Source organism: Neoarius graeffei, chromosome 11 (assembly GCF_027579695.1).
Source record: "Neoarius graeffei isolate fNeoGra1 chromosome 11, fNeoGra1.pri, whole genome shotgun sequence".
NCBI lineage: Eukaryota > Metazoa > Chordata > Actinopteri > Siluriformes > Ariidae > Neoarius > Neoarius graeffei.
Genome location: NC_083579.1, coordinates 29,625,466 through 29,643,744, shown reverse-complemented (window position 1 = coordinate 29,643,744; position 18,279 = coordinate 29,625,466). Strand labels below are relative to the sequence as shown.

The window sequence follows — 18,279 nt, the reverse complement described above, 5'->3', positions numbered from 1 at the left end:
TCAGCAAAAAAAAAAAGTATGTAAAATGTGTCAGATCTGTTCAAAACCGTGTTGCATAGCTGCAGTGCATTCAGGAAATGCAAATCCAACAAATGTACCACTATTTCTATCTGAATTTCTCAGTAATGTGAAATGGTGAGAGTTTTTTGGATATTAAAAGCCTGTTTTTCTCTTTCCTGTTAAACACCAGCGTAGTGCTGACTACCAGCTAACAATCAGTGCTAACTAATTTAAGTTTGCACACTGAAATATATAATTTACAATGAAGACAATTTTCTTTTAATCTTCTTTACGCCATTCTTTCTTAAGGACCATTTGTTTTCAATGTTGTAATGTTTCACTGTACAGTACAGCAATCTGATAAGCAAGCATGCTCCCAGAAATGTGTTACACCTCACAGTCACTAATATCAGTTCATCAGCAAAGATAATACTATATTCAGCAACATTAAATTTGTACACGGACTTCGGTCTTTACAAAGCAAGATTAGAGGGTTAAAGAAGCTAATCTATTGGCCGCACACTCTGCTGTGAGTCTTGCATCTGCATCGTGATCCCAGCAATCTTCAAGGAGCTCATGGAGATATGACCCCTGCAAATAGAGGTAGTGAATTCAAAATGGACTCACATTAAAATTATTCATAGTGAATCAATTTATAATATTTATAAAGAGGTCATGAAAGTGATCAGCTTTTCTATCTACCACTTGTTTTCAGACTTAAAGACAAGTACTTATGTTTAAGGGCAATGATGGAAAAAAAATACCTGAGAGAATCTGGCCCACAGATGAGGTATAGTTGGACGCAATCTTTTCTCCAACACAAAAGCAAGAAGATCTTCAAGGGATGGACTGCGTCCCAGTTCAGGCTCATAAGGCAACATATGTTCTGGAACAGGATAATCTAGAAATGAATTAGATAATGAGTTGATGAAATTACATTCAGGCTTTCTTGATTTTACTATAATGGCTTGAAAGCTGTTGTTTTATAGCCAAACATAACCCAAAAATAAACATTGTTTGCAAATCATGGCAAGTGCCCTGATGTGCCCCCGATCCTCACACATTTGAATTAAAATAAAACTTTATAACAATGTATCCATTTTAAAAGTTATGATATTGCTAAAAATAGGCTTACATGGATGCAACTGTTTGTGATGTAACCAGATCACTAATACACTATTTCTCTTAGTAACACAGAGCCATCAAATAAAGGGTTTTAATTCTAAAAAATCCCCAGGTGCCACTGCTCTCTCTCTCTCTTGCTCTCTCTCTCGCTCTCTCTCACTGTGTGTGTGTGTGTGTGTGTGTGTGTGTGTGTGTGTGTGTGTGTGTGTGTGTGTGTGGGTGTGTGTGTGTGTGTGTGTTCACTGCTTCAGATGGATTGAATACAGAGAAAGAACTTCACTGTGCTGTAATGTATGCATGACAAATAAAGCCTTCTAATTCTAAAAATCTAATCGTTAATTTTCTGTAACCATGTGATTTTTACTGGCAACAAAATACACAAATCAACAGACTTACTTTTATGAAGTTTAAATCTCACTCAACTAGATAACACGCAGTACTGACAGAGATATTAATAAACACTGTCTGTTGTCATAGCAATGCAATTCTTGTCATCTAAAAAGATCACTTTTCTCAGTGAATAAAACAAACACGTTACATTAAAATACAAGGAAATCTTAATTGTTTTTGGCAAAAAAAAGAACACTGTGAGTAGCAAGTGACGTAGCATTTATAGCAAAAAAACCTCCCAAAGGCTGGGTATGTGTGTGCTCTCTGTTTGTTTGTTTGTGTTTGTTTGTTTGTGTGTGTGTGTGTGTGTGTGTGTGTGTGTGTGTGTGTGTGTGTGTGTGTGTGTGTGTGTGTGTTTTCACTGCTTCAATGATCAGGCTTATTTTTACACCCAAATGCTTGACACTCGGGCATCTTCAGGGTTGTTTACAACAATTTAGAAGTGATGTATCCACTAGATCTCAGCTTCGGTAAGTCATGTAGCGAGTAAGTTATGTCACAATCTCAGATTCTCTCACGTAATTTGTGCTCAGAGTGTGATATCTGAATTTTGGTGAGAGTAAGATGACAACACCCAGATAAATTGTTTTTCTTTTAAAATAAATCTGTACACAGTATACAGGTACAAATATGAACAAGTGAACACTCGAACATGTCTTGTATGGATATTATCTGTCAGTATAAAGGAGTCTATTTTGGGGGTTTAGTTTGGGTTGAAGTTTAAAAAAAATGTAAATGCTTACAAAACTTCCTTTCAGCAGCTATACTTAGTAGCATCACGAAGAACAACTAACACATGTGTCTTTGGTGTTTTTTTGTGCACAATCATTGTCTCAATATTTGTTCTCTGTATAAACTTTTCTGAAGCTAACTTTGGGTGGTTCTCAAAGGCAAAAATGTTTTTGAGCCATTCCACCAAATCGGTGACATTTCCATCCCTAGAAAATTATATGTATAAATGCACATAAAAATGTACTTTAAAATACATTACCTTATGATGCAGAATGTCCTGCACATTGATCTGATTTCAAATTTAAGATATATAATTGTAAGGATTAATAAAAACTACCTAAAACACTGAAAAATAGCATGTGTTACCTGTCCCAGCACTCTAACTTTATATTTAACTATAAAAATATTATGATTAAAATCCTTCAGAAACAGTATTTCTTTTGCACTGTTGTGTGACTCCATATCCTATCCATGGTTTAAATATATTTTTTTCATAAGAAATCCACAATATCTTAGTTAAAATACACATTATAGTCATGTCCCTGGGTTTTCACTCAGTCCTGTTACCCAAACATATTACCCCATCTGACAAATTTGGAACACTCCATAAATCACATGCTCAACAGGAAGTTACATCAGTTGTGTCTTCTGAAGGCCATGGGAAGACCAAAAGTTAGTTCTCTCATTTACTTTTCTGTATATTTGATGATTTTTTTTTAACTTTGACTGATAAGGTCAATGTTGACATACTGTCCTGTTACTTAAAATATTTCTTAGATGATATTTGTTTATTTTAAAAATACAGATTTTTGGTAAATCACTAGAATGCTAAGTGTGGTCATGCTATTAGCGATGACGCCATGTGGCTTAATTCCATGTATTAGCTAATCCTAGACTAAAAACTCAGTCCTGTTACTTTCAGTCCTGTTACTCATATAAAGAATATGCAGCCATCTTTGACTTCCAAACCTTGTAAAAAATAAATAACGTAGCCTGAGGTTGACCAATACAAATTTTGAATATTTAAATATGTGTGCTATTATAATCAGTGTTGAAAAGATATAACAAATTAAGTTTAATTTGGGAGTGGTACAACAAGCACATGGCACCCATTCGGTGGAATGTCCCTTTTACAGTTTTTTTTTCGATCTGCATCTATATTATTAAAAAATGCAAATTTATACCTTTGCAGAGGTCAGAGCAACGCATCAGCAATTCCCAAAGCAGTAGTCCTAAGGAATACACATCTCCTTGCAACAAACAACGACTGCTACTCAGATTCACGCATCCCTCCAAGATCTCAGGTGACATGTACTGCAGAGTCCCCATCTGAATTTTGCCCTGCCATATGTCAAGAGTGAAATAGTTATTTTCACTAGTCGAAAAGTAATTTAAAAAAAAGTAGTCATCTATTCATCTTTTCCATAGTTTAAGCAAAAATTACTCAGGACATCATTATTTATAAGCTATTGTATTAGTGCAGTTAAATGTTGATGTTGAAGTAACATCAAATCATGTGTCAAAGTGTATAATATAAATCTGTGTATCATAATACACTATTTAGGATGTACCAGTCCTTAAAATGCATTCCTGTGGATGACCTAATGGCTGAAACTACTAATTCTGGATGTGAGCATGCACAGCATGGAAGCTCATGTCCATCAACTGAGTTCTCCTTATAGCTCAATGAGCAGCTTTCCTTTGGATGGAGAATACAAGCAGTGTCTGGGAGGTTTCTTTAACATCTTGATTCATTTCTTTCCTGTCTGGTGATGAGTGAATGTACTAATAGATCAGTCTGTGCAACCCCTAATTAATACTTGCTCACTTTTCATACAATAATCTGATAATACATAAGTCCAGATTTTGTCTAAAATACCTACTAGTATATTTATTAGGATTAAACTGCATAAACAGATCATATTGATTAAGAACGAGTTCAAAATCAGAACAGATAGTTAGATAATGTATAAGTGAAGCAAACCTCTACTGTGCCAGAATAACCCTGTAGTGATTGGCACTGTAGCACGGTGGAGCATCCAAAGTCACACAGAGTGCAAGAACCATCAGCTTTCACCAGAACATTACTGCTGCTGAGATCACAATGAGCCACCGCTGGTTTATAGACTCCTACAAGACAACGCAAAGAACAGTCAAACAAACCATATATTTGGGATACATAGCGTCCAGTCAACTCCAGAATTAGGGGCATCATTCAAAAGAATTTTTAAATTATTATCTACTTCAGAGTCAGGAAGTGAGACAGGAGCTGAATAAGAGTTGAAGGATCTTCTTATAGTTGATTCATTAGCGTTTTAAAATGAAAAGCTGACACCTTCATAACAACAAGCTGTCTAAGATCCATAAATCCATAAAATGCAATGCCTGATCTTCACCAAGCCTTGTTAGCCCTCCACCTGGACTCATGAACTTCACCTGGACTTTATTGCCATTAAGGCTATTGTACAACTAGAATCTGGAACTTCAAAAATCTTTATTAATGCTACAGCTGGAATTAGAAACTTCACCAAGCCTCATTAGTGCTCCAACTTGGGTCATGAATGTCACCTGAACATCAGCTACAGTACAACTCGAATCATGAACTTCATCAAGCTTCATTAGTGCTATAACTGGAATTGTGAACTTTACCAAGCTTCACTGGTGGTATAACTGGAATCATAAACTTAAACTGAACATCACCATCAATAGAGCTACAACTGGAATCATGAAATTCACCATGAACTATTTCTGATTTCTAAAAACCCTTAAAAATGTGGTGGTGGTGGTGGTGGTGGAGGATAACTAACGAGTTGTGGCCATGGCTGACTGTATTATGGCTAATTTAAAATATCATGCATTATTCATTTGTTTATTCTCATGAAGGGTAGGCACTAATAATTCTGGAGTTGACTGCAAGAAAATGTGCTATATTTTGGTTGAAAGCTCCTCACCATTCATTTTTAAGTCAGTGTGCAGATAGGTCAGTCCTTGCGAGAGGGTTTGAGCTAGTTTTAGTGTACATGCCCAGTCACACACTGTTCTAGACAGAAATGCATTCAAAGAACCCTAAAATTAAAAAAGAAAGAGTTTTAGGTAAATATATGAGTTTGGAGAAGCAGCATCAGATAAAGTTGAGTACTGATTATTGATAAGAGTAGCGTTAGAAGTCAAGATTTTAATATTTATGCAGGGGAAATTGCATGTATAGAAAATGCAGACAGAAGAGTGTTTTTTTTCCTTTGTTGTCAAATGTAATATGATGATAGTGGAAGGAGAAGACAGCAAGCATTGAATAAATAGGAGTACAGTATATGGTCAATATATTGCTCTTTGATTCACATTGATCACTGCCAATTTGGTTTAATGTAAGCAAATTTCTTTCTTTATTTTTTATATCATGCTGCAACCAGTGAGCACAGCTTAAAGAAGACAGGCGTGAGTAAATCAAGGTCATAAAATCATCAGGAACTCCCCTTGACATATCCCCAGAAACAATCCTAACTCACTTGGGTTGCCAGTTCCAAAACAAGCACAAAGTCCTTCCCCATTCTTCCATCTCCAAGAAACCTTACAATCCCAGAATGCATCATTAAAGGTAACTTGTAGACATCTTTCTCTTTAATGAAGTCTTGTTGTAGTGCTGTAGGAAACACTTTCAAGGCCACCGATGATCCCTGGAATGTTCCATGCCACACACTTGCAAAATGGCCACAAGCAACTACCTAGAAAATCAATATAGCTCGAATGTGATACAACCCCGATTCCAAAAAAGTTGGAACAAAGTACAAATTGTAAATAAAAACGGAATGCAATGATGTGGAAGTTTCAAAATTCCATATTTTATTCAGAATAGAACATAGATGACATATCAAATGTTTAAACTGAGAAAATGCATCATTTAAAGAGAAAAATTAGGTGATTTTAAACTTCATGACAACAACACATCTCAAAAAAGTTGGGACAAGGCCATGTTTACCACTGTGAGACATCCCCTTTTCTCTTTACAACAGTCTGTAAACGTCTGGGGACTGAGGAGACAAGTTGCTCAAGTTTAGGGATAGGAATGTTAACGCATTCTTGTCTAATGTAGGATTCTAGTTGCTCAACTGTCTTCGGTCTTTTTTGTCGTATCTTCCGTTTGATGATGCGCCAAATGTTTTCTATGGGTGAAAGATCTGGACTGCAGGCTGGCCAGTTCAGTACCCGGACCCTTCTTCTACGCAGCCATGATGCTGTAATTGATGCAATATGTGGTTTGGCATTGTCATGTTGGAAAATGCAAGGTCTTCCCTGAAAGAGACGTCGTCTGGATGGGAGCATATGTTGCTCTAGAACCTGAATATATCTTTCAGCACTGATGGTGTCTTTCCAGATGTGTAAGCTGCCCATGCCACACGCACTAATGCAACCCCATACCATCAGAGATGCAGGCTTCTGAACTGAGCGCTGATAACAACTTGGGTCGTCCTTCTCCTCTTTAGTCCGAATGACACGGTGTCCCTGATTTCCATAAAGAACTTCAAATTTTGATTTGTCTGACCACAGAACAGTTTTCCACTTTGCCACAGTCCATTTTAAATGAGCCTTGGCCCAGAGAAGACGTCTGCGCTTCTGGATCATGTTTAGATGCGGCTTCTTCTTTGAACTATAGAGTTTTAGCTGGCAATGGCATATGGCACGGTGAATTGTGTTCACAGATAATGTTCTCTGGAAATATTCCTGAGCCCATTTTGTGATTTCCAATACAGAAGCATGCCTGTATGTGATGCAGTGCCGTCTAAGGGCCTGAAGATCACGGGCACCCAGTATGGTTTTTCGGCCTTGACCCTTACGCACAGAGATTCTTCCAGATTCTCTGAATCTTTTGATGATATTATGCACTGTAGATGATGATATGTTCAAACTCTTTGCAATTTTACACTGTCGAACTCCTTTCTGATATTGCTCCACTATTTGTCGGCGCAGAATTAGGGGTGATCCTCTTCCCATCTTTACTTCTGAGAGCCGCTGCCACTCCAAGATGCTCTTTTTATACCCAGTCATGTTAATGACCTAATGAGTTGCAATTTGGTCCTCCAGCTGTTCCTTTTTTGTACCTTTAACTTTTCCAGCCTCTTATTGCCCCGTCCCAACTTTTTTGAGATGTGTTGCTGTCATGAAATTTCAAATGAGCCAATATTTGACATGAAATTTCAAAATGTCTCACTTTCGACATTTGATATGTTGTCTATGTTCTATTGTAAATACAATATCAGTTTTTGAGATTTGTAAATTATTGCATTCCGTTTTTATTTACAATTTGTACTTTGTCCCAACTTTTTTGGAATTGGGGTTGTATAAATATAGTCCAAAGCACTCAAAATTGATGATTTAATAATGATGATTTAATGATCTCATAACTGAACAGAATCTTTACCTTTTGCATCTCCAGCTGTTTGCCCAGGTCAATATTAGATACCTCAAAGATGTCAAGTGTGTTTTGTGGTGTTACAGGCCCTTTATGTAGTGAAGAATAATAACATATTTACAACAGTATGTTCTGAAGTGTTTTATTTATCTTATACCACAATATTTTTTATTCATTACTACTCATTTTTTCACATACTTCAGCACTGAGACTTACATTTAATGTTGTGGAATGTATGTAAAGCAAGTCAGCTCCTTTTATCGCTTACACTATAGCAGCTATAAACAGTCTTTCCCTAACCATCGTGGCTTTTTTCCTCTGGAAGATAATATGATTAAAAAACTGCAGCAAAGCACGAACTGTTATGTTCTGCAAATTTCTTGGTAAAGGAAAACTTTTACAGTTACAGTTTTACGTCTGACTGTTCAAATCACTGGCACTGGAGACTCCTTCCATAAATTCATGAATGAATAAACGCCTATTTCCTTCAAGAAAATTTTAGCAGATGAACATTTACACACTTTTTTAATTCAACCTGAAAACTCACAAGTGTCAGTCATAAGTAGATACGACAATGTTAGAATGAGTGCATGAACATATAATGACTGTCAAAGCTGCTTTTATATCAAATTAATCAACATTTTCTGAGAATTCAACAACATTGTGATATAAGAGATGTATGTTTCGCCAGTTTTTGATTTTGAAACAATTTGTAATCGCAAGAGCAAAAAATTAACTGATATTATTCTATCCACATTCACTGGATATGAGCAATCACATGCTCTGATTGGTTACTGTACTACAAGGATATCAGCTCATATACCGTGATTAGAGACAAACAAAATGATGGAGCATGTTGCTGAACCAACCGAGGACAAAATAAAAACTCTACTTGAACACAACCCCCCCCCAAAAAAAAAAAATACAAAAAAGCAATAAAATATGGAATAAAATGATTTGATGGTAAGAACGTATCTTTTTTTATTTTTCAAGAATTCTTATTTTAGCATTTTTCACAAATTGCTACTGTTATTTCACCGGTTTGTTTACATTCAAATCAAAAATGATTTTGTCTGACATTTTTTTTATTTATCGAATTTGCAAAAAATAAAAATAAAAATGCTGTGTTTCTCAAAATCCAGTGAATGTGGATATAATAAAACAGTTATTCCATTCAATCTCATCATACATGGTTTATAGCCAACTCGGTGCTACGCGTCTCATCAGCTATCATCTCATGTACAACTCGATTTCGTGGAATAACTGTTAAATATGAAATATGAATATGTACATACAGGAAGAAAGCCTACACCACCATATAAGGACATTTCATGACAATTACTGTATTCACAAAGCGATTATTTCTTTTTTTTAAGAAATAAGAAAAGAGACCATTTTAAATAATTGCAATCTTACTGCAGCATTTAAGAAGAATTTTCCACTTCAGTGCAGTTATGAGGGAAAATAACAGAATCAGAGCTCCAGCAGGAATAATGATGACGTTGGCCCCCAGTAGATCTATACAGACCAAGACAGCATCAAATTTTCTTCTCATTTTCACCAAAGCTGAATTAAAGCTTGCAAAGATTTTAAGTTCATCAAACAAGATTGACAAATGTACTGAAAAATGTGCAAAGTCTAGCAAAAGGTATATGATGTCACGGACAGTAAGATTATTTCCCAAACAATGTAAGGTGCAAATAAAACACCTGTAGTACCTGAGGTATACTGAGGACGCTTGTATTCAGTTTGCTTGGCTAGCTGGTTCCAGGTAATGTTTGCATTGCAGAAATCTGAGCTGCACACACACCCAATGTAGTTCTGATGATGTACTGATGCATGGCATGAAAAGTTTGGGCAGTAGGTTTGGATTATACTACAACCTAAAAAGAAAGAAAGAAAGAAAGAATCAACCATTAGAGAAAATAAATAAATAAACTGCACATGATCTGATTCTGGGGCGGTACGGTGGTGTAGTGGTTAGCACTGTCGCCTCACAGCAAGAAGGTCCTGGGTTCGAGCCCCGTGTCTGGCGAGGGCCTTTCTGTGTGGAGTTTGCATGTTCTCCCCGTGTCCGTGTGGGTTTCCTCCAGGTGCTCCGGTTTCCCCCACAGTCCAAAGACATGCAGGTTAGGTTAACTGGTGACTCTAAATTGACTGTAGATGTGAATGGTTGTCTGTGTCTATGTGTCAACCCTGTGATGACCTGGCGACTTGTCCAGGGTGTACCCTGCCTTTCGCCCATAGTCAGCTGGGATAGGCTCCAGCTTGCCTGCGACCCTGTAGGACAGGATAAAGCGGTTAGAGATAATGAAATGATCTGATCTGATTCCAAAAGGTTTCCAACATGTATGTGTTAACAAAACAGCACCATCTACAGGGGGGCAAGAAAAGTGTAACAAGTCAGAGGAAGGTACTTGTTACCAAATCTTTGAGATAAATTAGGAATTTGATAGCCAGAAACTTTTCATTCTTTTGGTCCATAAAGACAAGATATGTCTGGTTGGTACGAGTTACAAATGTATGGGTTATATATATATATATGGGCGGCACGGTGGTGTAGTGGTTAGCGCTGTCGCCTCACAGCAAGAAGGTTCTGGGTTCGAGCCCCGGGGCCGGCGAGGGCCTTTCTGTGTGGAGTTTGCATGTTCTCCCCGTGTCCGCGTGGGTTTCCTCCGGGTGCTCCGGTTTCCCCCACAGTCCAAAGACATGCAGGTTAGGTTAACTGGTGACTCTAAATTGACCGTAGGTGTGAGTGTGAATGGTTGTCTGTGTCTATGTGTCAGCCCTGTGATGACCTGGCGACTTGTCCAGGGTGTACCCCGCCTTTCGCCCGTAGTCAGCTGGGATAGGCTCCAGCTTGCCTGCGACCCTGTAGAAGGATAAAGCGGCTAGAGATAATGAGATGAGATGAGATATATATATACACACACAGTGGTGCTTGAAAGTTTGTGAACCCTTTAGAATTGTCTATATTTCTGCATAAATATGATCTAAAACATTATCAGATTTTCACACAAGTCCTAAAAGTAGATAAAGAGAACCCAGTTAAACAAATGAGACAAAAATATTATACTTGGTCATTTATTTATTGAGAAAAATGATCCAATATTACATATCTGTGAGTGGCAAAAGTATGTGAACCTCTAAGATTGGCAGTTAATTTGAAGGTGAAATTAGAGTCAGGTGTTTTCAATCAATGGGATGACAATCAGGTGTGAGTGGGCACCCTGTTTTATTTAAAGAACAGGGATCTATCAAAGTCTGATCTTCACAACACATGTTTGTGGAAGTGTATCATGGCATGAACAAAGGAGATTTCTGAGGACCTCAAAAAAGCATTGTTGATGCTCATCAGGCTGGAAAAGGTTACAAAACCATCTCTAAAGAGTTTGGACTCCACCAATCGACAGTCAGACAGATTGTGTACAAATGGAGGAAATTAAAGACCATTGTTACCCTCCCCAGGAGTGGTCGACCAACAAAGATCACTCCAAGAGCAAGGTGTGTAATAGTCGGCAAGGTCACAAAGGACCCCAGGGTAACTTCTAAGCAACTGAAGGCCTCTCTCACATTGGCTAATGTTAATGTTCATGAGTCCACCATCAGGAGAACACTGAACAACAATGGTGTGCATGGCAGCGTTGCAAGAAGAAAGCCACTGCTCTCCAAAAAGAACATTGCTGCTCATCTGCAGTTTGCTAAAGATTACATGGATAAGCCAGAAGTCTATTGGAAAAATGTTTTGTGGATGGATGAGACCAAAATAGAACTTTTTGGTTTTAATGAGAAGCATTATGTTTGGAGAAAGGAAAACACTGCATTCCAGCATAAGAACCTTATCCCATCTGTGAAACATGGTGGTGGTAGTATCATGGTTTGGGCCTGTTTTGCTGCATCTGGGCCAGGACGGCTTGCCATCATTGATGGAACAATGAATTCTGAATTATACCAGTGAATTCTAAAGGAAAATGCCAGGATATCTGTCCATGAGCTGAATCTCAAGAGAAGGTAGGTCATGCAGCAAGACAACGACCCTAAGCACACAAGTCGTTCTACCAAAGAATGGTTAAAGAAGAATAAAGTTAATGTTTTGGAATGGCCAAGTCAAAGTCCTGACCTTAATCCAATCGAAATGTTGTGGAAGGACCTGAAGTGAGCAGTTCATGTAAGGAAACCCACCAGCATCCCAGAGCTGAAGCTGTTCTGTACGGAGGAATGGGCTAAAATTCCTCCAAGCTGGTGTGCAGAACTGATCAACAGTTACCGGAAACATTTAGCTGCACAAGGGGGTCACACCAGATACTGAAAGCAAGGGTTCACATACTTTTGCCACTCACAGATATATAATATTGGATCATTTTCCTCAATAAATAAATGACCAAGTATAATATTTTGCCTCAATTGTTTAACTGGGTTCTCGTTATCTACTTTTAGGACTTGTGTGAAAATCTGATGATGTTTTAGGTCATATTTATACAGAAATATAGAAAATTCTAAAGGGTTCACAAACTTTCAAGCACCAGTCAAAAGCTTGGACACATCTTCTAGTTCAGTGTTTTTTCTTTATTTTTATGACCTAAAAGACATTTCATGTTTTAAAGTAATGATGGATGTCGTTTCTTCTTACTTAGTTGAGTGGTTCTTGAAATAATGTGGATTACTACAGTTGTGGAAGAGGACTATTTACTGTATTTTTATTATTTACTAGAGCGGTGGCTACAATTATCGACAGTCCATAATTATTGACACCTTTTCAGATTTACCAATAAAAAACAACTTCACAAAGGTGAGTTTCAGTTACAACAGTTATTATTGGTTAATTATTCAACTAGAAGACCCCGCCCCCTCACCCTTTGATCTTGTCGTCTGATGACACAGCTCGTTACCCGAGATGAATTTTTTTCAGCACAATCAGCAATTTGAGGAAAACCCGGATGTTATCATCGCAGGTAAGCATGGTGGAAAGATCATGGACATGATTTACTGATCAGATTCACCAATATTTCATGATCTCCTTGTCGAAACTACTTTGTTTCTTACTCTTTCATTTGACAGTCACCATTTTGTATCTAAATGCACGTTTGAGAAGTCAAATGATGTTTCGATAATAGTGATCATTTTCACCGGTGTCCACCATTATCGACACACTGTGGAATTAAGTGACATTTACAACTGTTATGGATCGATAACATTCAGTACGTTTACATGCACATCCAAATCGAGCTGCTGTAGGTAATCGAGCAAAGGGTCCCAGCAGGGGTGCCAGAGAAATCCAATCCTACATGCACACAAGGAAATCGAGCTATTGTGTGAGGTACATTGTGCACCCGAGCCACAGGTGGCGCTACACGCCCCATCGTGTTGGTACACTTCCGGTTGTCGTCATGAAGAAGAGCTATTCAAGAGTGTAAACAAAGTTATCAGTTCCGTGTTCTCCATTGCGCATTTTTCTCCCGTCCATGAATTTTAATATATTCAACTCCTTAAGCTGAATGAGCATGAACTCTGTCTCCTCATTGCTCCAGACGTGCACGTTTCTGCTCGCCATTTTCTCTTCTTCGTTTGTTCCTCCTGACCTCTTCTGCTGCTCGCTACTACTGTTGTCATGCCAACCGAGGCTGTCGTGTTTCCTGCTTGTGGTCTCGTCACTCGTCACTTCCGGAAGGGGCAGTGCTGAAGTAAGTAGCTCGACTACGTAGCTCAATAGGGTATACATGCACTAAGTAGCTCAGCAAAAATCGCATAATCTAGGTCGTGTAGCTCGATTACGAGAACTCAAGTTCGGTTCAATTTCAGCCTAGCTAAGGTGTATCCATGGCATTTAGAACTTTGATTTCAGTCGAGCAACGGCAGAAATTCAATTTTCTCTATGTGCATGTAAACGCACTCACTGTTGTAACATTGTTGAGGTAGATGAAGTACTTTAAAAAATTAAAAGTGCTGTGATTTATAATAATTTTTTTTTCTGATTCATAACAGAATGGAATGTTCATAGAGCATTTGGAATCCTATTACAATAAATAGAATTAGACCAGAATTAAATTCCTAGCATATAAAAAATTACAGGGGCGGCACGGTGGTGTAGTGGTTAGCGCTGTCGCCTCACAGCAAGAAGGTCCTGGGTTCAAGCCCTGTGTCCGGCGAGGGCCTTTCTGTGTGGAGTTTGCATGTTCTCCCCGTGTCCGCGTGGGTTTCCTCCGGGTGCTCCGGTTTCCCCCACAGTCCAAAGACATGCAGGTTAGGTTAACTGGTGACTCTAAATTGACTGTAGGTGTGAATGGTTGTCTGTGTCTATGTGTCAGCCCTGTGATGATCTGGCGACTTGTCCAGGGTGTACCCCGCCTTTCGCCCGTAGTCAGCTGGGATAGGCTCCAGCTTGCCTGCGACCCTGTAGAAGGATAAAGCGGCTAGAGATAATGAGATGAGATGAGATGAGAATTACTTCCACATATACATCAGCACCGACGTATTTATCCATCTATCCATTATCTGTAGCCACTTATCCTGTGCAGGGTCGCAGGCACGCTGGAGCCTATCCCAGCTGACTATGGGCGAGAGGCAGGGTACACCTTGGACAAGTTGCCAGGTCATTGCAGGGCTGACACATAGAGACAAACAACCATTCACACTCACGGTCAATTTAGAGTCACCAATTAGCCTAACCTGCAAGTCTTTGGACTGTGGGGGAAACCGGAGCACCCGGAGGAAACCCACGCGGACACGGGGAGAACATGCAAACTCCACACAGAAAGGCCCCCTTCGGCCACTGGGCTCAAACCCAGGACCTTCTTGCTGTGAGGTGATAGTGCTAACCACTACACCACCATGCCGCTCACTATATTTATATAAAAGATATTTTGTACGAAATATAAGTCTATGTAAAACAAATTTTAAATAAAAACTGTTTTGTTAACTTAATACCACATACCTGTCAGTAATGGCGTTGAGAGCAACAGTGTGAAACAGACTACAAGCATGGCTTCTCAAAACTACAAAGCCCAAGAACCACAGCACCCTTTATCACCTGCTTATTAATTACTCCTGTCTCTCATTCACCACTCATCAAGTCATGCTACTTAATCCTCTCTCTCACTCACTTCTTTTGCGAAGTATTGTTCAGTATTTACCCTGTCATACCAAGCCATTTCCTTTCTGCCTGTCTCTAGTTTCTTCAACTCTCATTCTCATTTATGCCTCATTATTCTCTAGCCTTGCCTGCATTGCTCTGTTTGCTGATCAACCGACCCTTGCCTGCCTTTAGACCACAATTCTCATCAAGCGTTTTGGCTTCGTTTCCTGTTTGCTTTCCCTGTTCTCCCCTGCACATACATCTGTAAGTGCCTGCATCCTGACAATATCGATTATTATTTATTTTTTTTACAAATAATCATCTGGATGTTGATCATTGTGGAACGGTGTTGATAACTGTGGACAAAGGTGTCAATATTTGTGGAACGGTGTCACGTGATCTGATTCGCTAAGCAATAGGGAATCAACTCCTTTTTTTTTCCTCCAGTGGAAGTTTGAGTAATTATTCATACACAATTTACATATTGAAAGCCTTTCCTATTTTTGCAATGGCCAAAAGATCATTAATGCGTCGATAATTATAGCCGCCGCTCTATTTACTGTTTGATCTCAAACACTTTAAGTCACAAGAAACTTGTCCACTATTAACTTTAGATGAGGCACCTGTTAATTGAAAAGCATTCCAGGTGACTACCTCATGAAGCTGGTTAAGATAATGCCAGTAGTGTGCAAATCAGTTATTATTATTTTTTTAAATATTTAGTTATCAATTATTTAAACCTTTTACTGTTAGACATGGGTTAAAACAAAAGTCAAAAATGCCTTAACACAAGTGGGAATTCGGAAATGATAAAATTCAGTCTCAGTGTTCAAACTGTTTGTTTTTAGTGTGAAAAAAAACATTGATGCCTCCATGAAAGCATGTTTTGTCTGCAAAAAGCAAGCTAGCTAATGTTTTTTCATAAGTTTATGATGTATTTATACTTTCTCAGAAATGGAGAACTGTACAGTCAGTGCTACATTAATGGCATTTAGCAGACACTCTTATCCAGAGCAACCTGGGGTTAGGTGCCTTGGTCAAGGGCACGTCAGCTGAAGAAAAAGAAACCTTTATTTGTCACATGCACATTTCAAGCACAGTGAAATTCATCCTCTGCATTTAACCCATATGAAGCAGTGAACACACACGCACCCAGAGCAGTGGGCAGCCACACCAGAGCGCCTGGGGAGCAGTTAGGGGTCAGGTACCTTGCTCAAGGGCACCTCAGCCCAAGGCCGCCCCATGTCAACCTAACTGCATGTCTTTGGATTGTGGGGGAAACCAGAGCACCCGGAGGAAACCCACACAGACACGGGGAGAACATGCAAACTCCACACAGAAAGGCCCTCACCAGCCGCTGGGTTCGAACCCGGAACCTTCTTGCCGTGAGGCGACCATGCTAACCATTACACCATCATGCCGCCAACTGGTCCAGGGAATCGAACCAATGTCCTTTTGGTCCAAAAGCTACTTCTCTAACATTAGACCATGGCTTCCACTGGCTTTGGGCAGTGTTACAGATTTAACCAACTAATGTTGATTGTTGGTTGAACTAAACACCTCTACACCAAACAGTGATCTCTCAATTGGACTTACTGCATGCATAGACTATATCCTCAAAAGTCATGTAAAACCATACCCTCGTTGATTCACTAAGGAGCTCCATAATAATAACAGTATTAAAACAGTATGTGTTTTATCATTTTATTAGGGTTAAAAGCATGCAGTATAAACCAAGAATACATGACAAACATGTTTCATTCATCAGGAGGTCATGAGTAATGATAACAACCATGGAAGCCACGGGAATGGCTGTGCTGTCTGGGTGGGAGGGCCATACTCTCTCCACTGTCAATCACAGATACACTAGCCAATCATGGATATGTGAGCTCATGTATGCAGAAGAGCGTGGATAGCACTTTCCTCTGAGTGTGCCTGTGACACAGTGTACACAGCAGTTTGGAAAGGTGTGGTTGGCTTCATGTAGTAGCGATTGTAAGCTGTCATATGATAGCTCTGGCTGGTAGTTGGGAATGGGGAAGAAAATGGCATGAAAAAATGAGATGCTGGCTATGCTTTGTCTATGCGAAAGTGATGTGTAGCAACATAGTTTGGGTCAGCCTCCAGTCTCCGCTGCAGCTCCCGGCACAGTGCAGAAAGTGCTGGACTCCTCAGAGGCGGATGTTTTACTGTCCACACTGGCCTCCCATCAATAACAGCATCTTCCTCGTCGGACATGAGGTCCGCGTTTGCGGTCTGCCACAGCGTTCTTTCCTCTTCAGTCTGGATGGCTGTTGACCTTGCTTCCAGCAACTGTAAAATGTAACATTAATTTAACCACTGTCAAAGGAAAAGCCTACATATAGTACATATTTAAAAATAGTGTTATAGTCAAAATGTCAATGTTTCACCAAGCGTATAACCAATTCTTTAACTTACTCTTCTCCTTCTCTGCCTGTTCCTTGCAGCAATTCTGATGGCATCTCTCCGGTGTGCCATTTCAGGCTGAGCCAAGCAATATTTTCTCCTTAAAGTTTCATAATATGTCTTGCAGGATGCTGAAAAGAAAAAAAAAACAAATTCTTAATGAAACTTATTTTTCATTATGTGTACATAAACCAATGAAAAACTAGAAGGGTAGAGTGCATACCTCCGCCAAACCACATATTAGAATATCCAGATGTTGACTATATTTATATACATGTCCTGATTTGCATCAAAATCTAATCACTTATTCCTTGGCCCACCTTTCCTCAAAATTTCATCAAAATCTGTTCACTACTTTTTGCATTATGTTGAGAACAGACAAACAAATGAACAAACTAGAAGGGCACTCGGGAGGGTGCATACCTCCGCCATACCACATCTTATCAACATCAAAATAAAATCACATGAACCTAGGATAATACTAAAGCTGTCCACCAAATTTCATCTAAAACTGTTAACTACTTTTTGAGTTATGTTGGGAACAGGGAAAAAAAAAATCCTGGATCCACATACTTATCTGGATTTGCATCAAAATCTGATCAATTGTTCCTTGGCCCATGACTCACCCTTCCTCAAAATTTCATCAATATCTGTTCACTACTTTGTGAGTTACATTGGGAATAGACAAATAACCAAACAACTGAAAACATAACCTCCAAAGTTGGCAGAGGTAAAAATATTATACAAACTTGCAGGAACATTTAAATTACAGGATGGATGGAGGTGCATGAGCTTGGAGGTATTAGAATGAATTATTATACCCATTACAGGGTGGTATGGTGGTGTAGTGGTTAGCATTGTTGCATCACAGCAAGAAGGTCCTGGGTTCGAGCCCAGCGGCCAGCAAGGGCCTTTCTGTGTGGAGTTTGCATGTTCTCCCCGTGTCTGCGTGGGTTTCCTCCGGGTGCTCCAGTTTCCCCCACAGTCCAAAGACATGCACACTGCAAAAAATGGCCTTTCAAAAATAAGAAATAAAAGATTAAAACAAAGCATATTTGCTTGAATCAGGTGAAAAAAATCTGCCAATGGAACTAGTCAAATTTGACTTGGTAAGATTTCTTAAAGT

General features: G+C 39.1%; 1 protein-coding gene across 1 annotated transcript in view; it reads right to left on the bottom strand.

Annotated features, from left to right (window-relative positions):
- Window positions 1–486: 486 nt before the first annotated feature.
- The window catches only part of LOC132893635 (anti-Muellerian hormone type-2 receptor-like), a gene marked incomplete at its 5' end in the record, with an annotated part of 51,530 nt that continues 33,737 nt past the window's right edge, over window positions 487–18,279 (bottom strand). The window contains 9 exon segments of the mRNA XM_060932781.1: window positions 487–591; window positions 765–901; window positions 3,432–3,588; window positions 4,232–4,377; window positions 5,199–5,313; window positions 5,754–5,969; window positions 7,664–7,743; window positions 9,071–9,172; window positions 9,364–9,537. Of these exon segments, the coding sequence (XP_060788764.1) occupies window positions 487–591; window positions 765–901; window positions 3,432–3,588; window positions 4,232–4,377; window positions 5,199–5,313; window positions 5,754–5,969; window positions 7,664–7,743; window positions 9,071–9,172; window positions 9,364–9,537 (1,232 nt within the window).